The 24953-nt window shown below is 40.2% G+C and overlaps 2 protein-coding genes across 5 annotated transcripts; one reads left to right on the forward strand and one right to left on the reverse strand.

Annotated features, from left to right (window-relative positions):
• The first annotated feature begins 871 nt into the window (after nucleotides 1–871).
• On the forward strand, nucleotides 872–11578 carry LOC116210831 (phototropin-1). Of its 3 annotated transcripts, none has more exons than XM_031544913.1 (24): nucleotides 872–1196; nucleotides 1368–1720; nucleotides 2856–3582; nucleotides 3815–3997; nucleotides 4783–4874; nucleotides 5805–6126; nucleotides 6222–6462; nucleotides 6649–6719; nucleotides 6842–6948; nucleotides 7048–7097; nucleotides 7244–7348; nucleotides 7536–7595; nucleotides 7706–7795; nucleotides 7922–7998; nucleotides 8235–8319; nucleotides 8400–8480; nucleotides 8826–8929; nucleotides 9365–9414; nucleotides 9559–9665; nucleotides 9772–9903; nucleotides 10176–10227; nucleotides 10495–10607; nucleotides 10730–10870; nucleotides 11262–11578. In XM_031544913.1, the coding sequence occupies exons 3-24, from the start codon at nucleotides 2858–2860 to the stop codon at nucleotides 11355–11357; spliced, it is 3084 nt and encodes a 1027-aa protein (XP_031400773.1). In that variant the 5' UTR covers nucleotides 872–1196; nucleotides 1368–1720; nucleotides 2856–2857; the 3' UTR covers nucleotides 11358–11578. The 3 variants fall into 3 exon arrangements, with proteins under 3 accessions (XP_031400773.1, XP_031400772.1, XP_031400774.1); XM_031544912.1 differs by having other exon boundaries at nucleotides 873–1196; nucleotides 2853–3582; XM_031544914.1 differs by lacking the exons at nucleotides 872–1196; nucleotides 1368–1720 and having other exon boundaries at nucleotides 2832–3582.
• A 175-nt stretch (nucleotides 11579–11753) lies between these two features.
• LOC116210830 (DNA-directed RNA polymerase III subunit 1) lies at nucleotides 11754–22072 on the reverse strand. 2 transcript variants are annotated; one of them, XM_031544909.1, is made up of 28 exons: nucleotides 21771–22072; nucleotides 21543–21672; nucleotides 21116–21265; nucleotides 20856–21012; nucleotides 19724–19911; nucleotides 19111–19220; nucleotides 18902–18989; nucleotides 18564–18779; nucleotides 18301–18449; nucleotides 18065–18206; nucleotides 17813–17953; nucleotides 17538–17726; nucleotides 17201–17417; nucleotides 17008–17101; nucleotides 16661–16895; nucleotides 16361–16552; nucleotides 15976–16074; nucleotides 15518–15721; nucleotides 14950–15225; nucleotides 14688–14835; nucleotides 14394–14545; nucleotides 13890–14045; nucleotides 13678–13791; nucleotides 13456–13562; nucleotides 13121–13325; nucleotides 12789–12991; nucleotides 12251–12415; nucleotides 11754–12159 (listed from the first exon to the last, which is right to left on the reverse strand). In XM_031544909.1, the coding sequence occupies exons 1-27, from the start codon at nucleotides 21836–21838 to the stop codon at nucleotides 12358–12360; spliced, it is 4188 nt and encodes a 1395-aa protein (XP_031400769.1). In that variant the 5' UTR covers nucleotides 21839–22072; the 3' UTR covers nucleotides 11754–12159; nucleotides 12251–12357. The 2 variants fall into 2 exon arrangements, with proteins under 2 accessions (XP_031400769.1, XP_031400770.1); XM_031544910.1 differs by having other exon boundaries at nucleotides 11754–12178.
• Nucleotides 22073–24953: the final 2881 nt, after the last annotated feature.

Genomic DNA, 24953 nt, shown 5'->3' on the forward strand with positions numbered 1-24953 from the left:
AGCTACAGTCCAAGTTGGGGGGGTGCAAAGAACAACAAAGGGTGGGACTGACATGAACGTGACAGCCTCCTAGAGCACAGCCTGTTCTTTTCCACCCATCTAATCTGATAGCGAAAAAGATGAAGACGAAGAGGTCACTTCACGTGGCCACCGGACCTACCCTCCCGGCGGGTTGGCCTACTTCCCCTTCTCTTCTTCAATTATGATGCGAGATGTCTCCAATTGTATATTTCTTTCACCAAATGAGATATACGGACGATCTGTAGTCACAATTGAAATATCCTTGATTTATATTGATCATTTGGTTAAATTATGAGTAGATTCAAGTGAACAACGAGCTGCAAACTCTTATTAAACGAGGTACTGATTGAATCAAATGAAAAGATCGATGTCGCTGAAGAAATCGCAATGAAGAAAGATGTATGGAGAATGAAAGCAAACTTAATTTGTATCCAGCTCTTGATAGTTGCATGTTGAATTGAAAGATAGTGAACGAGACATTTACTAGATAGAGATTAGAGCCGAGTGGATGGTGCATGATTATTTTCTTCTCACTTAACTTACTGTGCCTAGATCTACTATGGTTACAATAAGTTAACAAGTTCGCCGAGGATCTTTCTCGAAAATAAAAAGTGCGACCAAATTAGAATTATACAGTCTTGTTGGTGCTGCTGGAATCCATCGAGATAGTTTAGTTTTCCGTGACCATTATACTACATAAAAGTCCATAGTCCATATAATCTATCTATCTATCGATCCTTCTATTTCCCAGTCCCCAAAAAAAAAAAAAAAAAAAAAGAGAGTAAACAGGAAAGGATATTTTTGCCTGTGTAATTTATCAGAATCCGATTACATTACAGCCTCAGAGCTTTCAGCCACTGGTGAGACAGACACAGAAACATATACACACACACACGCACAAAGAGGAAGTCACCAGTGGTCGAGAACAGCCCCAACGTTCTTTTCACCAACAGCTGCTTTCCTCCTCCCTACTGCCCTTTGCTTCCACCTTTTTAATCTCTCTTCCCAACATCAACATGCATAAATAGATATTTCTATAAGAAGAAACAAGACATTATCTTTGCCCGGGGAACATTGGAGGTATGATCATTAGTTGTCGCGAATGACCCGAATTGAACTGCTATCCTCTCAGTCGGAACGATCCACACCACGGTACCAGGGGCAAAACATTCGAGGTAAGGAAATAGAACCTAGATAAGTGGGCTTTGGATTCGGCGGATAGATGTGGGCTAAACATTTCCACCTTGAATTCTGGAGTGATTTGGTCTGTATTTTCTCCTTTTGTTATTAATTTATTAATATTAATGTGTTAGGTTTGTATGTTTGTGATCTTTTTGGGAATTTAGGGTGTATGATTGATTGACATGAGAGTACATTTGGAGGACGTGAAGAACAAAGGAGAGAGAAGCCATGTGGGGTGTGCGTTGTGAAGGGATGGGAGCTCACTCCGGACGATGGAGCCTCAGCTTCTTTTTGGGCTTCTGATCTTTTCCTTCCAAGCCCCTTTGTCGCCATTGAAAAGCGGCGGTGCTTTCTCATCATCGTCCCAGCTTCACCAGATCTCTTTCTCTCTCTCTCTATATATATATATATCAAGAAGAAGAAGAACTATAGCATAGTACGTACTCATTTTAGCATTCGTATCTTCGGGAAGATTTTCGTGCGTCATTCGAGTCTCGTGATCGGCTTCACTCGTGTGGTACGTACTCCCCTGCCCACCCTAGGCACAATTCCTCAATCGTTATGCATTGAAATTAGAGAAGTATCATGTAGTTGATTGTTCGAGTTTGAGTTCCAGCTAGTCCTCTTCCTCCCTTCACAATTCGGTTTTCGGTTTTTCCAGACCATATCACCGCCACTGCTCCATACCATCCCTCGCTTGTTAATTCTTAATCAACTCAAACATCGTGACCCCTTGAGCTTCATCCAATCTTCTTTGGCAAAAGAGGGATGAAAATGAGACGGATGAAAGTGATTATTTGGACGCTGGGGGTATCTTCTGAGTTGTTTATAAGAAAATGATTGGTCTGATTTATTCCTTTCTAGTCCCTGCACTGTATGGACCCCTATTGGACCAGTACTGATTTAATTATCAAACTACCCAAATGCCACCGCTTGCCCGTATAGTGACTTAAGGGCAGCAACTTCTCTTCTACTTAATTAGTTCCCTAGTTACCGTATTTTGCCTGACCTGTGAGAACTACTATGATTTGTCATCACCGTTTTAGCTCCTCCATTCGTCACTTCGAGTCTCATAATTGTGTTTTATTGAGATAGACATATTCAAAAGGTTGGGATAATTTTCTCTTGAGAAGACTGTAAGTGTGTCAAAACATTGGCCCGTATAGAAAACGAGGGCTCTCCGATCCCTCTCCTCCTACAATGAGTTAACACCCTGAATTGCTTACGATTTTGGTCGGGCGATAATGATGCAGACTACGCAGTTGCCCTTCCCATTGCTCGTATTCACCTGTTTAGTCCATTCTTTTCATGAATCCAAAAGTATTTGTTGTATTTTTGCATGGACCGGGCATCATTTTCCAGTCCCACCCCCATTTGTCCAGTTCATTCTCCCATATTGGTCCCCTCTGCCATTGAAGGCCTTCGAAAACGAAGCTCCTTCATGTACATGCAATTCATACTTATCCATACATATACACACACACACACACACACACGTATGCATACTATTTGCAGCTCAGAGTCTTTCTTCTTTTTTTGTCCCCTCTTTATAGAATACATTCTTCATGCGAGGATATTATTCACGGTGTCCTACACATACATATACAGATAAATATCGTTCATTGTAGCTTGTCGAAATTTTGCTGCAGAAGAAATGGAGCCATCAGATAATTACGGCAACAATAATAAATCCAAGAATTCCTCTCTCATGCCGCCGCCTCTTCCTCGAGACCAGCGCGGGTCGCTCGAAGTCTTCAACCCGTCCGCCTACCAAACCCGGCCCACGAACCCCGCCTTCCCCTCCCAGCCCACGTGGCAGTCCTGGGCCGACCTGCACGGTAGCCCTGAACCCCTGCCCGACCCGGCGCCCCTCCCCTCCGCCGCCCGCTCCAACCGGGGAGACGAGATCACCACCTCATGGATGGCCCTCAAGGATACCCCTCCACCTCCGCCTCCACTGCTGAACCCCATCTCCGCCGACTCCGAAGCCAAGTCACCGGTCGAGGTCGGGGCAGCGGTCCAGAGGGCGGCTGAGTGGGGGTTGGTCTTGAAGACCGACACTGAGACGGGGAAGCCGCAGGGGGTGGCAGTCAGGACATCAGGCGGGGACGACGGACCAGCAGGAGGGAAACAGGCAGGGACATCGAGGAGGAACTCGAACAACTCGGTCCGGAGCTCGGGTGACCAGTCGGAGGGTGAGGGCGGTAAGGAGAGGGGATTCCCGAGAGTCTCTGAGGACCTCAAGGACGCTCTGTCCACGTTCCAGCAGACGTTTGTGGTGTCGGACGCGACAAAACCCGACTATCCGATCATGTATGCCAGCGCCGGGTTCTTCAAGATGACGGGTTACACCTCCAAGGAAGTCGTTGGCCGGAACTGGTATGTTAGTAACATTTCTCTAATCAATCACTACTTACGTACTCTTCCCTTATTTATTTATTTTGCCTTATATAATTAACTCCTGATATATGTGGTAAATATGGTTAGACATCCAATATGGATTGCGATTGCTCGTGCTTATCAATGAGAAATTGGTCACAACCAAGAGTAATCATATATACAAGATACCATATAACATATTCTAATACTAACTTCTTGGTTGGAATCTTAGTCGGTTTTTACAGGGAGCCGACACGGACCCGGAGGATGTGGCAAAGATAAGGGAAGCATTGCAGGCGGGTACGAGTTACTGCGGAAGGCTGCTGAACTACAAGAAAGATGGGACGCCCTTTTGGAACCTACTCACCATTGCCCCCATCAAGGACGAAGATGGCAAGATCCTCAAATTCATCGGGTTAGTCCGATCGATCCTCCCCGTAACTTCTTCTGTCTTACCTTTTAGTACCCGTGCGTGATTCACCGACAAAGTAGTAACGAGACATGATCATTATCCGATCCGACAGTGAGATTGTGTCCGCGGGTTGTACCTGGGTCAGTTCAGTTGTGACTGGCAGGTGACTGTTTAGTTTAGCTGCTAAATTTGTCCGTGTCCCCCAACATTCGACCACGTGGTAAGGCAATTGGACCCATAAGGAGGGAAAATGGCCCCATATTCCATAATGATAGCTCTAATTTATTCACCCGTCTCTGCTTCCCCAGCTTTCGGAAATAAATTAATATGATTCCCGCTATATCTTATGGATCAGATTCAGTTCCCCGGTATCGATCGACCGTGGGGCCCCATGCTTCTTATTACCCACATGGGCTTCCAGCTACCTAGTTTAATTAACTGGTTTAAGTTTAGATCTTAGAACGATGACATTGCTTATGAGTATTTCAATATTATTCGCTTTCTCACTTGGCTTCGACCCCTCTATTCACTGGAAAAAAAAAAGAGCGAAATTGTTTACGAGATTCATCGTATTTTTAGTATACTGACTATTTATGGATTATTTGGCCAAAAAGAAAACTATTTATGGATTATAGTAATATGTTCCTTTGAAGTAAGAAATTGAAGGCGACTGTGATGCGTATAGTTGCTTCTTTTTTGCCACTTTAATTTGATATATATATATGGATTATGCTTTATAATACGAAAAATGATGGAAAGGATGAAAAATGTGTGGGATGACGTGGCAGGATGCAAGTGGAGGTGAGCAGGCACACGGAGGGATTTAAGGATAAGACGTTGCGGCCAAATGGATTGCCAGAGTCCCTCATTCGATATGATGGTATGCATAATATTGCACGATGGCATGCCTTTTTCTACCTGCATCTCCTAAAACTAATCAATATCTCATTTAACCTTCCATGCCCAAAAAATGAAAACTTAATAGATATCTCCATGATCATAATGAAAATTCTAATATGACATTGAGTCACGAAAACACCTTTGGTAATTTTAATCTAAGTATTTTAGCATTTCAATTCAAATGTTAGTATTTTTTACTATTTGCAATGAAAATTACAAAAACACTTGAACTAAACAGTGCTAAATGTATTACCGTGACTCGGAATCACTCTAGATGATCATAAGATACGTCCTTCCTTTCCCTTTCCGATTCAAAGATTTCTTTCATTTTCTTGGGAATGATACGAGACAATAATGCACCCAACCAGGACATACTATATATGTATATATGGATCAGCCACTTTTTGTGGGCCAGACTTCTTCTTTTTAGTTATTGATGATTGGTACTTCAGTGGGCCCCTGTCCAGCAGATAGAGGTCGTATCTAAGGGGAATCGGCAAAAGCCCAAGTAATGTTTCTTTCTACTCTAGAGGGTTGGTAACATTTCTTCGAAAGGTAATATGGGGATTTATCCTTTATGAGCTGGGCTATATCCTTTGGGTTTTTACATCGTGGCCCAATTCAAGCCCTGGGCCTGTAGTCTAGGCCCATTATGGAGCGGGAGCTCGAGCTCCTGCCTTCTACTACAACCAATCACCACTGAAACTGGGAGTGAGTGAGAGAGCTTGCATCAAAATGGAAGTGCTCGTTACCGTACCGTACGTACTATAATATAATGGCGAAGAAGGAGATCATGGAGGAGGAGATCGTGGCTTTGCATGTTCAAATCATTCATTGGCATGCTAGAAGTTCGAGTTTGCTGCTGTTGCTCAATGGACTTATGTATTGCGCCATGTTTATTGGTATGCAGCTCGGCAGAAGGAGATGGCGGCGAGCTCAGTGACCGAGCTGGTCCAGGCTGTGAGGAAGCCGCGGTCGCTCAGCGAGTCAGCGACGCGGCCTTTCATCAGGAGGTCAGGTGGCGGCGGCGAGAAAGAGAGGTCGTCGTCGATCATTGCAGATGCCGCCCTGGGTTTAGGTTCAGGAATGGGAAGGAGGAACTCGGACTTGGGAGGGGCGAAGAATAGGAAGAGCTCTGGTTCGATGGAGAGAATCAGTGAACTGCCCGAGAAGACGAAGAAGAATGTGAAGAAGAAACCGCCTAAGAAATCTTCCCGCCGCTCTTTCATGAGGTACTGCCGCCTCTGCTCCCTCTGGTACACTATGAATGGATTTCTGCTCTTTCATTGGTCACCTCCCTAAACGATCGATATCTCGTTGAATTAAGGTTGATGAGGAAGAGCGAGTCCAGTATAGACAGCTACAACATGGAAGGAGCTCTAGGTGATGACGATGATGAGGATGATAGTGATAATGAGAGCCTTGAAGATGACGATGAGAGGCCCGACAGTGTTTACGACGTCGTACGACAGAAGGAGATGAGAAAGGGCATAGATTTAGCCACCACTCTCGAACGTATTGAGAAGAACTTTGTCATCACCGATCCCAGGCTTCCTGATAATCCCATTGTAAGAAACACGCTTCCCGACTCTTTATCTTTCTCATTAGAATACAACGTATCGTGAATGTGCCATTTTGTTATATAATAGATGTATTACCACGCTTTGATATACGAGCTTAAGCTGTTTGAAATCAGTGGAGGTGGTTGCTAGTCAGACACAATTCCTTGAGGTTTAGATGCTTTGACTTTGCAGATATTTGCCTCAGATAGCTTCTTGGAGCTGACGGAATATAGCCGTGAAGAAATCTTGGGTCGAAACTGCAGGTGGGAGTTCATGAGGTTTTTCGAATTTTTGAAACGCCAAGTTGTGCCATGTCTCTTTAGTTGTAGTTTTTGATGTGTGGATTACTTATCCTTATTATTAAATCATTTTGAGTTGCTGTTAGATTCCTTCAAGGTCCCGAAACCGATCCAGCAACAGTGAGGAAAATTAGGGAAGCCATTGATAACCAGACGGATGTCACCGTACAGTTAATTAACTATACAAAAAGCGGTATGATTGCCTCCTCAATTTCCATATTTGATTCCTGTTTCTACCACTTGTTACTCTTCTTCAGTTGATTTATATTCCTTACGCTGTCTTCAAACCCAGGCAAAAAGTTCTGGAACCTCTTCCATCTACAGCCTATGCGTGACCAAAAGGTATACTAAATTCAACTGTGTATGCTGCCAGAGAAGTTAATTGAGGTTTCGAGTAAAATAAGTAGCCACATGGTGTCTGTTTCTTTCATCACTGATGATTAGTGATATGAAAATTTATTCACTTTTACGTTTATTTATGTCAACAGGGAGAAGTGCAATATTTCATAGGAGTGCAACTCGATGGTAGCGAGCATGTTGACCCCCTGCAGAATGCTATCCCAGAGGATACTGCAAAACAAAATGAACATCTGGTTCGAGTCGCACTGAATTATTGCTATTTATATCAATAGTTACACCTCACTTGCCTCTATTCAGTTATTAGTTTAGTTAAAATTTTCAACTATCAGTAATATGTCATGTACAGTTTCCACAGTTTTGACTTTGCTGATAGAGACTAAAGAATTCACTCCAACAATTTTTCATCATCTCTTGTATCAGGTGAAAAGAACAGCAGAAAATGTTGATGACGCAGTCAGAGAACTTCCAGATGCAAACAAGGTATTGCAGATCTTCCTATTGCTGATAAGAAATCTCTTTTTGATGTTATTAACTTCTCAGGCCAGATTTTCATGGTTCGCGACTGAGGAGGAGTTTTTTGTTGTATGCAGAAACCAGAAGATTTATGGGCAAATCACTCTAGGATAGTTCAGCCGAAGCCACATAGGAAAGAGAGCCCTTCTTGGGAAGCCATTCAAAAGGTGCTTCTTCACAAATTACATTGTATGATCAGTGAATGCTGGGCAAATGGGACTACATTGTTTGTTCTAGAAAATCCCTTTCTTATAGTGTTTCGTATTTTGACTTGAAAATAATACTCTCCCCAGGTACTTGACAGAGGTGAACAAATCGGCCTAAAACATTTTAGGCCAGTCAAACCCTTAGGCTCTGGTGATACTGGCAGGTAATATTTGCTTCAGCAACTTTTTCGTCCCATTTTCATGGTGACTAGACTCATTGACTTGTTTGGAATTCATATGAACCACAGTTTAATGTGGTCCTTTCAGAAGTGTAATGTGTGATGCTGAGAGCTTCTTTCATTTTCTTGTCCATCAGGGTGTCTCCCCCCCCCCCCCCCCCCCCCCCCCCCCCCAAACACAAATTCTTCTTGTGAATACATTTAGTTATTTGTACTTGCAGTGTACATTTGGTGGAACTATGCGGTACCAACCAATTCTTTGCAATGAAGGCCATGGATAAGAGTGTTATGCTTAACCGCAACAAGGTGTGAATCAGTACATGAAACTTCGGAGAGTATCACTAACTATAACTGTGCATGTTCGACTCAACATTTTTTATATGCAGGTACATAGAGCTTGTGCGGAAAGAGAAATCCTTGATATGTTGGATCACCCTTTTCTTCCTGCACTCTATGCTTCTTTTCAGGTAAGGGGAATCAATCTGTAATGCAACTAGTTATTTAGAGTTGATTGGATCATTAAGTAGTATGATTGGAGTAAATGAGGTGAAGGATCTGAAAGATTCACGAATTCATGCTTTTGCCGGAATTTCTCTTGACTAGGCCTCACTAATGATCCTAATTACACAAGTTTCTGATGGAATAAGTTGAAAATTCTGTTTTTGTGGTGAAGAGGAAAAAAAAGAAAAGGGTCTTTTTGCTCTGGAACTAAGAGATTTTGAAAAAATATATGACTGACATGAACCTAATACTTCTAACCCACTCAAAAATATTGCTGAGATATTGTAAATTGTAATTGAAATCCTCTGCAGACAAAAACCCACATTTGTCTGATTACTGATTATTGCCCTGGAGGCGAGCTCTTCATGCTACTAGACAGGCAGCCAACAAAGGTCCTCAAGGAAGATGCTGTGAGGTAAACCTAACATCATCCTATTGACATTCCAAGGGGTGAATATGCGGGCACAGCAATTATATATAATTCATGCTGCAAGACAAGTGGATTCTTTTATTTTCTTTATCTTTTTCTCTCTCTTTTTTTTCCCTCTTTTTTTGACTCTGAAGAATTATTTAGATACAATTGGTCAATATTCATCTTTTTTAACATTGATGCTAAGAGGATAACTTCCTGCAATTGTATTATGGATGATGTTATACAGAGTTTTTATAGTTGTCTGGTGATGTTTCCTCTATGCCATTGATATTCCAAGCAAAATCATGTCAGTTTTCGGTGGACGAGTCTGAATCATTCAATTGGCTAATAAATTTTCATGATTCTTCTATTTGAAATCTGAGCTATTTCTTTATCCAAGTATTTTGACCTGATCAGTAAAATTGTCGATTGTTGTAGATTTTATGCTGCAGAGGTGGTTGTTGCATTGGAATATCTCCATTGCCAAGGTAAAGCTTCTTATCTTTTGCGTGTATGCTATTCTTTTTGGTGGCACGTCATCTGAAGGAGTCACTGGTTATCAATAGTTGAAGAAAACAATAAATTTGTCATAGTTTAGTCTTTTGAGAATACTGTTTTCTTTTTTCTCTTAGGGATAATTTACAGGGACTTAAAGCCTGAAAATGTTTTGCTGCAAAGTGATGGGCATATCGCCCTGACAGATTTTGACCTTTCATGCTTAACATCTTGCAAACCACAGGTAATTAATGCTCTCCATCAAAAATTTTCTGGGATTGTATTCTCTCTAACAGCTTCAGTGCTTTATGCTTATAGAAAGTTTGATTGTTTTTCTTATGATATTGCAGCTCTTGATTCCTAGTACTGATGAAAAGAAAAGGAAGAAGAAGAAGCAGAAAGGGCAGCAGACACCAATCTTTATGGCCGAACCAATGAGGGCATCAAATTCCTTTGTGGGAACCGAAGAGTATATAGCTCCGGTTGGTTCCTCTTACCCTGACGTATAATGATTGAATTTCAGTACACTAGCCAAAACTTGGGAGTAGTTTACCTTTTCTCTGGCCATTGTGTTGTGGAAAGATATTTCTTGGATTCCCCTCACCCCAAAATAATCTCAGATTTTTGTGAGAATGAGAGTTGAATTAACATGTTTCAACTATTGTTGCTCTAAACTTATGAAAACATTCTTCAGTCTTCGAAATAGTTCCTTTTCTAATTAAACGACTATTATCTTCTTATGCATGCACTGCAGGAGATTGTAACAGGTGCTGGCCATACTAGTGCAGTGGACTGGTGGGCTCTCGGTAAGTTTTCATGACCCTCCCAACAGGAGAAATTGCAAACCAGGATTGTCTCCCAAGTATCTCAGTTCTAAAGCTATCCAGATCCTTTTTTTTTCCCCCTTACGGGAAGCAGGAATCCGCTATCAGAACTCGTAACCTGATAATTTTGGGCAATTTTAAGGTTAATCATGTAAAATAGTAAACCTCAGTACAAGAACCACATGTAAGATCATTGTGAGAAGCACCTTCTTTTAGCTCAGTTTAATTAATAATCTCCCATTCTTTCAGGGATTCTTCTATATGAGATGCTATACGGATATACACCTTTTAGGGGGAAGACGAGGCAGAAGACATTTGCAAATATTCTTCACAAAGATCTTAAATTCCCAAGAAGTAAATCGGTACTAAGCTTTCTCTTCTTCCCGAGATATTCTGTAGATGTCTGTTTATTAAGTTGCGAAAAGAGGAAAGGACAATCAAACTAGATTTGGTGACAAGAAGTTTGTTTCTGGTTCTGGTGCAGGTAAGTCTCCATGTAAAGCAATTAATTTACAGGTTGCTGCACAGAGATCCCAAAAGCAGATTGTGTGCACGTGAAGGAGCCGAAGAAATCAAGCGCCACCCTTTCTTTCGTGGAGTGAACTGGCCCCTAGTTCGTTGCATGGTAACCATCTACTAATATTCAGCGTCCAAACACAAAATCTAATTTTGATGATTTGATCGGAATGCGTTGAATTAGTCCCGCACTATAGAAAGGCCTTATTTCAATGAAAGAATAGGTATTGAGGTTCATAACTGCATGATCATTCCTACACTGCCCCTGATGAAGTCCATCCTCGTGTGAAAAGCCGACAAACCTCTGATAGCATTGTAGACTTGCCCTGATGTTTTTCCCAATAATAATAATATTGCGATAAAACTGTTCATGATTTAAGTCTATGCTGGGAGACTTAAATTTTTTAAGCACCCTAGTTCTGCTAGTATATTAGGAGGTTATCCCTGCAACGTGGTAAGAATGTGACCATTATTGCTCACACAATTGAACTGTGACACAGAATCCGCCCGAGCTCGATGCTCCGGCAACCGATGCTGAGAAGGAATCTGAAGCTGTAGATCCTGGACTTGATGATCTTCAGAAGAATGTTTTCTGAGAGATTCTCCTTTTTCCGTTTGATCGTTGGCCCGTGTGCGCTTGTGCAGTGTGGTAGGAAGAGCTCGTCATGATGGAAACTATTTCGGCTGTGGTTTTTGTGCCTTTAAGCAGTTAATTATTATTGGCTTTCTGGATAGGTTGTCCTTTTGTATGTCGATCTTTCTTGCATAGTGACGAATAATCAAGTCCCCGTAATCTCGTAATTCGTGTTGAATGCAATTGCTCGATCTTCAACGAGTTCTTATTTTTAAGGCAGTTCTGTGAAAGGCAGAGCTCCTAATTTGATTCGTTCACTTTCCCGCGCTCGCATGATCTTCCATGTGGAAATTTGGAAGGCCCATCATCCAAATTTGGTTCATAATACAATTCGAGTCGAAGTTAATGCGTCTGGATAGTCACATGGGCCCAGCCCAAAGAAAATGTTAATGTGCTCCTTATTAGTCAATGTCCTATGGACTTTGTCAGGGCCCAGCCCAAATATAGTTCAAAATTAAACAAAATAATGTGCTCCTAAGCTGCAGGTTGCGTCTGCTGAATGAAACCGATCTTGTAATTTGGATTCCTGTACATCAATAATATTCTTTGTTGATTGAAAATTTTCTATTTTGTTGGGACCGACTACACGGAGTATAACCCAAGCTGTTGCTCTCGCAATGAAAATACTCGTAATGAATTGCGAAAATACTCGTAATGAATCAGCAGCATCACTCTCCGTTTACAAGGAAAGACCCGTACTATTGAAGCTTCATGTAACCCGTGGTCGATCTCAATTTTCTTCTGTGTAATCGCTGAACCTTCATCTGAAAGAATAGCAGGACACTGGGGGTGACTAATGCACAAGGAACTATTCATAATTGGAGAGATATAACACAAATCCTGCACGATACTTACTGACGAGTTTGTTCTCTCTTTCTCAAGTTCAGTAGTCACCTAGCGAAAATAGAACTGCCAAACAAGTCATTTGACCCAGGATCTTCATAATCTCACAATGGAAAATGCTACAAAATCTTGGATAAAATCGGGTCTGGTCCACGTCTCTGCTCAGTCCACTCATCCCTGAAAAAATTAAGGAAGAATTAATTGAATGCACAATCAACTTCAGTTTATCGGGCATGTCTCCCCAGCTCACGGCAAATCATTTTCTGATGCAAACTCATAGTTGTTCACTAATTAGCTTGCTCACAGTGAAGTCCAGTCCACTCACCAATTGGACTTCAATAAAGAGATCAGTTAAGAGTTTACCAGCATGAAAAAGATATGTATGAGAAAGCTCAACCAGTCATCGAAAGAACAGAAGAAAAGAAAGTTCTGTACATGCTGAAATCAGCTTATAATTCAGAATTTGTATTTATCCATGTATAAACATGTACCACATGCATTTATATATATATATAGGTATGTGAAATAATGCTGGCAGATGCAAGCATACCTTTGTATCACTTTGAGTATCCCCGTTCCAATTTGTATCGGAACACCCATAATAATGCACTCACTAACGCCTTCAATATTGTCAACCTTACCACTAGCAGATGCATTGAAAAGGTGATCAGCCGTCTTCTCGAATGAAGCCAACATCAGGACACTCTTGTCCATCTTCTGTATACCATATCTAGTAATACCAAGAACCTCACCCTGTAATCGCACAAAACAGATTAATAAATATCAAGACAGTTAAATTCACATGAATATATCCAGCATAAACTGCAGAAACAGAGATAAATTCACATGAATATATCCAGCATAAACTGCAGAAACAGAGACCCGAAATGTCATCAAGTCTGCTAGAAGCATCATGTGGCGAATATCTATGCTCATTCCATGATTCGACATGATGAACTGTATTTCTTCAATAATGGACTTTCTTGCAGCTTCTATTCCAAGAATCTGTTGGATCTCCATGACATGATTGCTCCTTGTCTTCCGACCATTGACTCCTTCCGTACCCATGACTTCTTTCAGACCCATACTGTGATGATACCAATTATCCGGGAAAGAGTCAATCATACCAATTACTGTAAAAGTAAAGAAGAAACGAAGATAAAAGTCTTCTTAATGGATATATGAAGCATGAATATGCAGTAAGACACGAAACCCACCCTTCCACAACAAGGCTGTACTTCTCTCTCTCGCGTTCTTCCCCATTTTTATCTTTGTACTTTTCTTTTCCTTTGTTAACCACAGCACGCTCTACTGTCTTGACTCCCTGTTACCAAAAGCAGAGGTGGGGAACTTTAAAATTCACAACCAGCTACATACCAGATTATACATACTGTGTTTGTTGCAGTAAGTATTGGGTAGTTTTTATTAAGCCGCCTCACCTTCACTATAACCATTGGGAGAGCATTTTTAAGAGTATGGAGTGCAAAGTGGAGTATACTTCGATCCACCACAGGAACAACCTCCAACTTCCGAGCATCGAGAACCTTAATTTGCTGTGTTCATCAATACATATTTAGCGCACAATAACAGCAGAAAAGAAAGGCGGCGGCAGGGGGAAGGCCATCAATAGAATCTACAAAAGAAACCTCACCAGCTGTTTTGGCTTGATTTTTGGAGTTTGTAAGATAGACTCCCTCACAGTATTAGCATCAATGCTCAACTGTGAATCTGCAATTATATCCATGTCCAGGGTGATAACAATTGATGCCAATCTTGATGTCATAACAATCTTTATGCTCTTGGCAATCTGCATAGCGAGTGGTAATCCATTCAAAAAATAAATACATGAGTTCCAATCATCATTCATTGAAAATATGATTATTCCCTTTTTCCAAAGCTCACAAAGCATGGTCCTAATTTCATGGACAAAAGTACAGGACTAACAGCAGAGAATTGTTGAAAGAAAATTTTCTGAAAATTTTATATCATTCCAACTTTATCTCAGTAGAATAGCAGCATTCATCCTAAATTTCTATAATTTACCAGGAATAGAACTTGACAAACGCACTGCATATCATTTTGCCAAAAATTCTTTAGCAGCACAAACATAATAAAATACTCCATTTCTATGAAGGGGACCAAAAAAGCCAGGTACCTGCCCCAAGATTGTTTTATCAATTCGGCCCTTTATCATACGGGCAATGTTCACGTTGTCATCCCGATCTAGTTCTGCCGTAATGATGGGTGTAAGTATTTTCTTGGATCCATTTATGATCTCTTTGATACGAGGAACTCCGAGTGTGACATCTGGTAAAGAGTTAAAGAGATGCAATTTAAAGGATAATAGACCAACGAGCAGCAAAAACGATAGGTAATGATAAATAGTATCTTTACTAGTTAATGGCCCAAAAGACAGAGGAAAGAGCAAATTTGCTCAAGTGAAGGATACTCATGCTAGCAACTCCAGCAAAATGAAAGGTTTTCAATGTCATCTGAGTCCCTGGTTCTCCAATGCTCTGAGCTCCAATGGCTCCAATAGCCATTCCACCTTCAACTATTTTTTGATAATAACGCGACATGCAAGCATCAATAAATCCCTATCCAAAAGGTGAAGAAGAGCGTGAGCTTTCGATAGCAGGGGTAAGAAGAAACAGATAACAAGTGAACCTTGCACAGAGATTTATCAGAAAAAGGCGAATAAAGTCATTTACCTTAAGCTGCTTCTCAGTTAGACCGCCAATTTTCTCAGCAACTTGATTAGCAACCTTGGAATCTTTTGCAGGATTTTCTTCAACTAACTTGGTGATTATTTTTGACCCTCTCTCATTTTCCTCGAGGAGGAAGGACTTCAGAGACTTTCTAAAGGCCCCAGATGCATCAGAGAAGGCTCCTTCAGGAGAAACTTCAGATTCTGGAAGTTTCTCCTCTATGATAGCAGCCACTTCTGCTGAGGATAGATAATTATCTTGCCGAGGAGGACATGTGGCCTGCAAATAGACATCAAGTGAAACATATGCAGCTCAAGAAATCACACATACTTGACATCAAATATGAGAGTAATCATAGTTTACAAACAGAACCAGACTGCCAGTTCCTATCCAAAACTCAGCTTACTGGGGTTATTGCTCTGGACTACATCTCTTTTCCCTTCAATTAAATCTAGAGTTTACTTTCTTCTATAACCCCCAAATTTAACTCATGAACCTGGCCTGTTCAATTTCTGGTATACCTCAGGAAACATCTGGAGTTTTAAAAGGATGCAATATATCAGATATGGACCTTGATTTTCATGAACAGTCTATTCAAATTCAAGGGAAATCCACTTTTGCCTTCCATTTGCGCTGGGTCCATGCCATCATCACCATAACGAAATTGGACTATCGAACCACTTGCATTCCTCACTGTGTTGTCATACTGAATAGACAAATCTTCCAAAGATTTCATAAGTCTCCGGGACATGTACCCAGTGTCAGCTGTTTTCACCTGCATTGTTACGAAGGTCAAAGTTCAAGCAAATCCTTCTTTAGAACCTCAGTTATATTTTTAAATTTCAAAGGAACCATCCTGGGTTCTTTTTTATTCTTTTTCCCAGGACAAGTGCGCCACATTTTATAGATAATGCGTACTGCTTAGTGTGTCAATACTTGGCATAGTAAACCTTAACCAGGGACAAAACTACATCAGTTCACTAAGCTTCAAAAGATCAAAGGGATCATCTTAAAATCACATATACTTACAGCTGTGTCTACTAGACCTTCACGTCCTCCCATAGTGTGGAAGAAGAACTCAGTAGCTGACAGACCACTGTAAAATGAGTTTGCAACAAATCCTTTCGCCTGCATCAAAAGTTATTATATCTCTCACTGAATATGAATATCGCAAAGTCCAATAAAGCACAATACAATGACTTTTTTTCTGTCATAAAAATCTCCCAAATGAGAGTTTCTACCATATGGTAAGGTAGCATCTTTTGAGTTCATTTGTGTTATTAGAACAAAAACAATGTTCTTCCACCAAAGGAATTCTCACAAACTTACAAGCTGCCTTCATATGTCAATAAAATACGTACCACGATATTAAAACTGATAACCAAATTGCCTTAACTACATAAGGTGAACTTACAGCAGGTGTTTTTGATTGTCTTGGGAAATGGGGAAGGCTCCGATCAATGAACCCATTAGGAGCACGGCGACCACCGACTGACTGCTGACCCACACATGCTATCATCTGACTAATATTAATGGGCGACCCTTTTGAACCACATTGTGACATGATTAATGGACTGTTTCTCCAGTGAAGTTTCTTCATGCAAACCTGTAAAACATTAAGCAAACAAGCAAGAGAGATGAGAAAGACTTCCAACATTGAGGAGAATTTATTTCCCAAGAATTGCAACCCAAAAATGCAAATTTAAACACTCACATTCCCAGTTTCATTTCTAATTTGGTTTAAGATATCAGTTATGACAGCTTCCAGTGTCTGAGCAGCATCACATCCAGGTTGAAGTTGTAGCTTTCCTTTATTGTACAATTGTATCTTCTCATCACAACTATTATAGCCATTCAAAATTGTCTCTCTTTTCCTCTCATTCAACTCTTTATCAGGTTGAACGTCATCGATTCCAATTGAAAACCCATGATTGCCTATCCATCGGGCACTGCATAAAAGCACATACAAAGTTTATTAGTGGGAAATCTAATATGAGGACACTGAAATGACATAGACAGAGTTAACCATCCCTAAGAAATGTTGCAGACACTGACAATTACCTCAATTTCGCAAGGCGGCCCATACAGGTCGCAGCTGCATGTGGATTATAGTCCCTTAGGAGAATGGAAAAAATACCATCTTTGTTGCCATTACCTGGAAGAAGAAAAACATCATTTAACTTGTTTGTGAAAGCAAAAGAAATTTGGATAGCATAAAATTGTCTTCACGGTGAATCACGCAAATATAGCCAACCTAAAGTAGCCTTTCCAAGTTGGCCAGATATAAGCTCGCTATTGCGAAAATACACAAATCCATCATTTGGGCACATCGTTTCTAGCTCCCTATGTGCGGAACTTTTGGGCTTGGTATAGTTTTTCTCCTTAACCGTAAGATTCACATATACCCTTGTACATGCATTGGGCCGAAGTAATATGCTAAATAATTGCTTTCCCGTCCAGAGCTCCATTGGCTGCAAAAACAGATGATCATAAAATCTTAAGACAATATATCATGGTAATATAGAACAGGGAAAAGTAATCCATGCCTCCACCCACCCAGAAATTCCAACAATGGAGCAGGTCAGTCTCACCTTCAGTATTGCAGGTGTTGGCAAGTCAATAAGATCCATCCCATCTCCCATATAGGAACACATAAGTGAAAAAGCAGCACGATCATAAAATGTATCCTTCCTTGTTATCAGAAAGGAGGACGTCAAAAAGTCTTGAGTAGACGCCACTAATATCTCTCCGTTCTTTGGTGTGCATAAATTGTTTTGCACCTGAGAAAACAAAAAACTCCCAACAAGTTAGTAACATATCCAATATATATGGACAGATAAACTAGAGCATGATGAAAGGAATTTACCCCCATTAGCATAAGAGCCTCTGCACGAGCCTCTTCTGTCTGAGGAACATGCATGTTCATCTCATCTCCATCAAAATCAGCATTGTAAGGGTTGCAAACAGATTCATTGAATCTAAGTGTTCTCCATGGCATCACCTTTGCCTGCTCATATATATATAATATAAAAATTCAGTTCTATGAAATGAAAAAAGGCCTCATCTCTTATCTATTATATATATAATATACAATAAACATGCAGCCCATTGAGATCACCCGATGGCACATAATCGACATCCTATGCAAACTCGGCTGTCTGTTGAAAAGAACAACATCTCCATCTTCAAGATGACGGTCCACTATGGTGCCAAATGACAACTCATCAGCAATACGCTTTCTATAACTACCCTGCAAACCCCTGCAGCATTAAATAATCGGCATTCAACACTCAATAGTTACAGAGAATAAAATGTCCGACAATTTGATGACAGCTATAGGATCTATAAACTTACTTCTTTTCTCCATCAGGATATGTAACCATCCTTGCACCGGGGTACTTAAAAGGGCCGTTTCGGACGCACTGCCTCAGCTTCTCGATATTGTAATGGTTAACTCGTTCGGGAAAAGTCAAGATCTGAGCCATGTGGATGGGTATCCCGACCTTTAACCAATAATCCACAAAAAGATGGCAATCCGTTAAAACCCAACAGAAATTGAAAAAACGATTTAAACTGAGAAGGAAAAGAGCCATTCAAGAACTTGTGTAAAGACTTGCCTGGGTAATTTTCAGATTCGGGTCAGGTGATATAACTGTTCTTCCAGTAAATTCAACTCGCTTACCAGATAAATTTCCACGAAATCGTCCCTGCTTCCCTTTGAGACGCTGGATGAAACCAGCCAAGGGCTTGCTGACTTGATTAAATTGCGAAACACCACGGACATCGCTGTTTATATATTGTCCAACTTCTGTTTGGAGATCCTCCCACGCAGTCTAAACAAGTATATAGTATGATCATTAAAAGAATTTTAATCAAGTATACAAAGTCCCAGTCCAATCTTCTAATCTCTTGGCAGTAGCTTCACATGAGAAAAGAGTCAGAGATAACCCTATACCCGAAGTGTAGATTCCTGTAAATTCTGTCGCAAGGAAGCATTGGCCTGAATAATTCTTTTCAACCTCTCCGTGATATCGTTTTCATTACTGCAAAAGGATATCAGAAATAACAAATAAAAGGACCACAACCAAGGTAAGAAAGGAAAAAGTTCCAAAATACTACGAGTGAGAGAATCATGACAATTTATGGATAGTTATCATTACGAACGTTTGACTTCCATCCACCATGACCGAAGGGCGGATGGATGTTGGGGGCACAGATATGGTAGTGATCATGAATTTCTCTGGCCTGTCAGTAATATTGAGAAGTTCACAGTCCTGCATAGGAGGAAAGCCAACAACTTATAATAAGAACACAAACTTTCCAATCAAATGCAAACCACGTTAAGGAAAGTTCAAGTACTCTTAGGTTATACAGAAATAACATAACTTCTACTGTACTTTCAGAAAAGAGGTAAAGATTTCAGTTGTATACTAGGAAAAATTCTAAGAGGTTTTTGTGGTTCTCAAGAGCCAGGGTTTTCAACATTCATTAAAGTCCAAGATTAAAGGACGTGCAGACATCATTCCCCATTTCCAATCAACTCAAAGAGCATTCCAAGGGTCTACAGTATTTAAAGGGTATGGGAGCTTCTAATTCCCCTAGAACTTTTGGGCATAACAAGTACATTTGCCAATTATAATTTGAAATATATACAAACATGATATCTCAAGATCTTTACAGAAATCCTTATTCATGATAAGCAACCATGTAACCAACATTTAAATACTAATCCACAGATAGTTCTAGAAGGAGAAGGAAAAAAGACTAAGAATTGCACCTCATCAGGTATCTTTTCAAAAAGTGAGAGAACATCCTGAGCATTAAGGTTATAAGAGGCTGCAGCGAAGGAACCCTTAGACTCTTTTGCATGTGAGATTGCAGATTTCCACTCATTCAAGCTCCCATCATTTATCTTAGACCCACCATGCATAAAGGTAATGGCACCTGGATATTTCTTCACCATACCTGTAATTTATAAAAAAAGAAAGGCTCAACAATCATCACTATCACAAGTTAATGTTAATATTGACATAAGACTATATACAAAAAAAGGCAGGAAAATATAGCAGTAAGCAGTTTAGCCAGTTTCCATTGCTAGAGTTGAAACTTACATTGAAACCTACAAAACCAATAGAAGAGAATTAAAAATAAAATAAAATGCAAAGCCAAGTAGTGCCATTTAATTCCAGCTTTCGCTGATTATAAAGGCAGAGCATGCCATTGGAAAGGAAGATGTGAACACAAATATTTATACATTCTTAATCATGGGCGTGCTTCTAGAAAAAAACAAGTAGGATACTGGCCTCAGAAAATGGTATACCTACCAAGTAGGAATCTCATTAGAAAAAAAAACACGAGGATTTAGAGCTCCCTAATCTGCTCAGTCAGTGCGCTTACATAATTTGAAGCTTACTAGGGAAAAAGGTCTGAATTTTGAAAATGCTCCTATTTGCAGCAAACTCAATGCTGAAAAGACAGATACTGTCCACAGTTATTTGTGGAAGAATAACCCAGGTTTCCTTTTTCTTCGGATAAGTACAAAGTTAGGAACCAATTGCAACCAGATATTCTCCAAGCACCAGCTGAAATGTTGATTGATGTAGAACCAGGTTAAAGCATAATATTATTATGATAGAAATTTTCAAAAGGCCTGCATTAGATAGCTGAAGTTCCTGAATGAGCTAAAGCTTTAATACTGCGTAGACATCAAGTTTTGACTGAATTAATGAAAAACCAGATTATCCACCAAGAAACCTCCAATTTGAACAGGATGAGTTTAAAAAATCAGGAAGAAATGAAAATACATAGACTATGATTTAATATCACTTAATGCTATTTTGGCAGAGCTATGGAAATCCACAAAGGAGGAAATTCCATTAAATGCCAAAACTGCAACATGGGAAACTAACCATTCACAAATCCACATCGACGGCACCTTCCAGGTTTACACTTTCCCACTATTTTCTTTGCAAGCTCACTCTTGAATAAAGCATCCCTTTTGGGATTTCTCATCTTCTGCAACTCTTTTGTGCGGGTTTCCTCGTCCAAAAGGATACGAGAACAAGACTGCATAGAGAAGCGACATATATTATTTGAGACAAAATACTGACAGCAATATGAAGGGGTAAAGACATTACTAAGAAAGATACCACGATCTTGTCTTCAGTACCTTACATACAGACTTCAACACTTCCAAAATTTTACCAAGAAACCCGACATTATAAACAGGAAGGACGAGATTCAGGTAGCCATAATGCCCCGGACACCCATTGAAGTCAGCGTCACATGTACTGCACCGGCTTCCCTTATTTGGAGGACCCTAAAATCCACAAGAGAACTCTTTCAACACTAAATCCAAAATAAGCTGATCCGATGTTTAAGGACGCATAAGAAATGAGATGAATAATAAAGCATGCACATAAAACCGAGCACGCTTATACATTGGAGTCCATGTCCAACTAATCTTTGCTCAGTTCAACCCATTGCAACTTTAAACTGCCAAACTTGGGTTCACCAGATTATATCATAATGGAACATGAGCTCAAGACACGCATTGCAAGCCCAAACAGAAAGCAAGCGCCGCAAGTTAATTATACCATGCGAGAATCCAGTAAGCCGCCTTCAATGGGCCTGCGATTTGGAGCATAGTATACTCCCTGCCACACCTGAACTTCTGCAACCTTGCAAATCTCCGCCGCAGAGAAACTCGAGAATTGAATACTCTTACTGCAAAAGTAATAGACAAACACCTCGATCACTGACCAAAACAAAGCGAAGGCTGGAACAAATGGGAATGGGATCAGATTCCAGTTGGGTTTTCTCACATTCTGCGGGGGCCGACTTTCTCGATGAAGGGCTCCTTGGTGAAAAGGACGACGGACGACCTCTCCATCCCCAGTTCACGGCTTCACAGACCCAAGATGGTCACAGATCAATCGCAAAGAGCACAGTAACTGGGGAAGAAGTGATTTTGACTTCTGGGTCTCAACCTAGTGAGGATAGAGCACCGTTCCGGAGGGATATGGGAGTTCACTGATCGTAAATGGCGGATTCAGAACCGAAAACTATAGCGGTTCCGTGACCGAGCAGGCAAGAGTGTGGGGTTTTGGGCATTTTTGGGCGGGAGGGTTTTGGCCGTGAACTTATACGTCTCGCCTTATCTCGGGTCGGGACGGAGAACTGTACTCGGGCGCCGACTCTCCTTTCCTGGACCCGGGTCCAGTTTTCGTCTGTATATTACGATTTAGCCCCTGCGCTTAGTTCCCTTCTGAATTATACCCTTTCAATTCTTGATCGTCTAATTTACTCCTAAAATATTATAATTTGTCCCGCTCGAGCCCAAATGGGAAATGGACCAGGCCAGGTACAGCTCCTGCCATGGCTTAAAATATATGATTTTTGTTTTTATTTTTTCCCAAACATCACGTAGTAGTATCTCTAACATATTTGTGGACCGTTTACACTTTATTAAGTATCTTTTTTTTTAATTCGCCGGAAAAAAAGCACCTTCTTTTCGCATTCTTCTTTCTAGGTGAAGCTTGCGAGATTTGGTGGTGACCATTATTGTTTAATCTAAAAATAAACCTTCTTTAGTATGTATGGGTTGAATTAGTTTTGAGACCCTGATGCATTGAATTAATCAAATGTCGCTCTGATAGCACGTAAGATTATAAGATAACCGGCAATCGTATTAAATACGACAAGTGTAATATTATTGATGAATGAATCTAGAAAAACAAAAAATACATGGAGGCAACAGCTTACTGTATTTTTTATTATGAATAATTCAAGATATTAATATTGAAGGATAGTGTCAACAGAAGTCCTAAGGTCATGATACCTACAACTTACTGTAATCTAGTATCTTGCTTCCCCAAAAAGGAAACAAAGCTCAGTACAGGCAAAATTCTTACGACCAGCCACGGAAAATTCAGTTGCTGGTTCCAAGCCATTGGATCTCAATTTATGAGATTCTACGGATGAGAGCTGAGACCGGCTTAGGAAGTAGCCGGTCTCCCCCTCTTTTTATTTTTCTGTTGAAAACCAAGCTGTGGCGACAAACTATTGGAAGGAGCGGACAACATACTGACAATAAGAAGACAAAATACTAAAAGAGAGAACCCTCTCTTCAAGCTTTTCTTTTGTATTCGTCCATCTCTTTTCCCAAGAGCTCTTCTTCACCAAGAGGTTTCCCATTTGAGCTCAGTTTTTCTGTATACGGTGATTCTCTCCTCGAACAGCCTAGGATGATTCTTCTTCGTCATCATCGGAAAAATATCCTCCAACTCAATGAGGCGAAGCGTACGGCCCTGGGAATGACGGCCCTAGGTTGCTCACAGTTAGTGGGGACTCATCGGTGTCTCCTTTCTCCAACAGAGTCTCCTCCTTGCCGCTCGGGGGCTCGAACTTGTCGACCCCGAACACCATAGCTGCGTCCTCAATCAAAGCCCATCTTGCACAGAAGCTCTGTCATCTGTCAGAGCTTTGACATCCATGGCACCTTCGGCGGCGAAGGAGTCCATTGTCGTCTTACTCACAGCGGCGAAGATGGCTTCCTTGTTGACTGAGTAATCCTTCATAGATGCATGTCCGCTTTGTCCCTATGAGTATTAATGTAGACAGTGGTCAGCATTCACCTATTATGCCAGTTGGGGTGCATCTATGCTTAAACAATAAAATTTGATTTGTTAACGACATCGTGTACGAACTACTTGTTTCTTGCTTCTCTTGCGATGTGCTTTAGCTGACCTCGAGGAATTCTATTGAGCATTGAGTCGACTGTCCTGGAATTCTGTTGTGCGTTGTGTGACATTGGCAGACCAGAATGACAGTGGACTGCGTATGAGAAGCAGTCGACTATTATGAAGTTCAGCAATCCGCATTATGTAATATTAAGTTCTGAGGGTATCTTAGTCTTTCCACTATGTATGAACCGTTCATGGATAATGCACGCGTTCCTTTCCATTCGATCTGAAAATTACTGCATCTATTCAATTCGTGTGGTGTATTTTTGTTTTGGCTTTCCATAAATACGGCAAAAATGACAATGGATGCCATTACATCATTTTCCAAGTTAGGGAATATGTGGACGCAACCTCCATGTTGAATGATTTGAAACGTGATAATAATGGCATATACAATTGCCAATTTCGTATCTTGGTAAGTGTTTTGTATGAGATAGATTCTTAAAATACGAACCATGCTTCTCATTGTACTGGAATATTTTGTATTTCTTCATGGTGATCTTGAACGAGAAAAATTCACAAGTACGAAACAATCGTGCTCGTTGTGCTTAATGATTTTGTACTTTTTCTTTCCGTTCTCATACAAGAGCAATTTTTATGGTTTGTTTGGTTTTAAAATAGGATTTTAAAATCATACTTTAACTTAATTATACCCGCAATAAAACAAAATAACTTATACAAAATCAAATGGTGAGTTTCATTTATACCACTCTTTTTTTATAACAAAATAAAATAATTCATACAAAGTCAAATTGTGGGTTCCATTTATATCACTATTTTCCCACAACAAAACAAAATAATTTATACAAAGTCAAAAGATGGGCCCCATTTATATCACTCTTTTTCAAAATTAAAATTTTATTTTAAAATCTTATTTTGAAACCAAATGCAGCATTAAGTATTAAACCCTTAAACTGTGTGTTTGAAAACTTTTCATATTTTCGTAAGTGTTTTTTACAAGATAAATTCTAAAGTACGAACCATCCTTCCAATTGTACTAGAATATTTTGTATTTCTTCGTGTTGATCTTGTACGAGAGAAATTCACAAGTACGAAACAATTGTACTTGTTGTGCTTAATGATATTGTATTTCTTCTTTCCGTTCTCGTACAAGAGCAATCTTTTAAGTACTAAACCTTAAACAGTTTGTACGAAAACTTTTTGTATTTTGGTAAGTGTTTTGTACAAGATAAATTCTTAAGTACGAATCATCCTTCTTGCTGTACTTAAATATTTTGTATTTCTTCGTGATGATCTTTTACA

This window comes from Punica granatum, chromosome 6, assembly GCF_007655135.1.
Source record: "Punica granatum isolate Tunisia-2019 chromosome 6, ASM765513v2, whole genome shotgun sequence".
NCBI lineage: Eukaryota > Viridiplantae > Streptophyta > Magnoliopsida > Myrtales > Lythraceae > Punica > Punica granatum.

Excerpts from the sequence above, each read along its gene's own strand:
- LOC116210831 (XM_031544913.1), top strand. The coding sequence starts at position 2,858 with ATGGAGCCATCAGATAATTACGGCAACAATAATAAATCCAAGAATTCC. Across the intron at positions 8,320-8,399 it reads TTATGCTTAACCGCAACAAG|GTACATAGAGCTTGTGCGGA; the intron begins GTGTGAATCAGT and ends TTTTATATGCAG. Across the intron at positions 10,608-10,729 it reads AATTCCCAAGAAGTAAATCG|GTAAGTCTCCATGTAAAGCA; the intron begins GTACTAAGCTTT and ends GTTCTGGTGCAG.
- LOC116210830 (XM_031544909.1), bottom strand. The coding sequence starts at position 21,838 with ATGGAGAGGTCGTCCGTCGTCCTTTTCACCAAGGAGCCCTTCATCGAG. Across the intron at positions 17,418-17,537 it reads CAACACCTGCAATACTGAAG|CCAATGGAGCTCTGGACGGG; the intron begins GTGAGACTGACC and ends CTGTTTTTGCAG. Across the intron at positions 12,416-12,788 it reads ATACTCAAAGTGATACAAAG|GGATGAGTGGACTGAGCAGA; the intron begins GTATGCTTGCAT and ends TAATTTTTTCAG.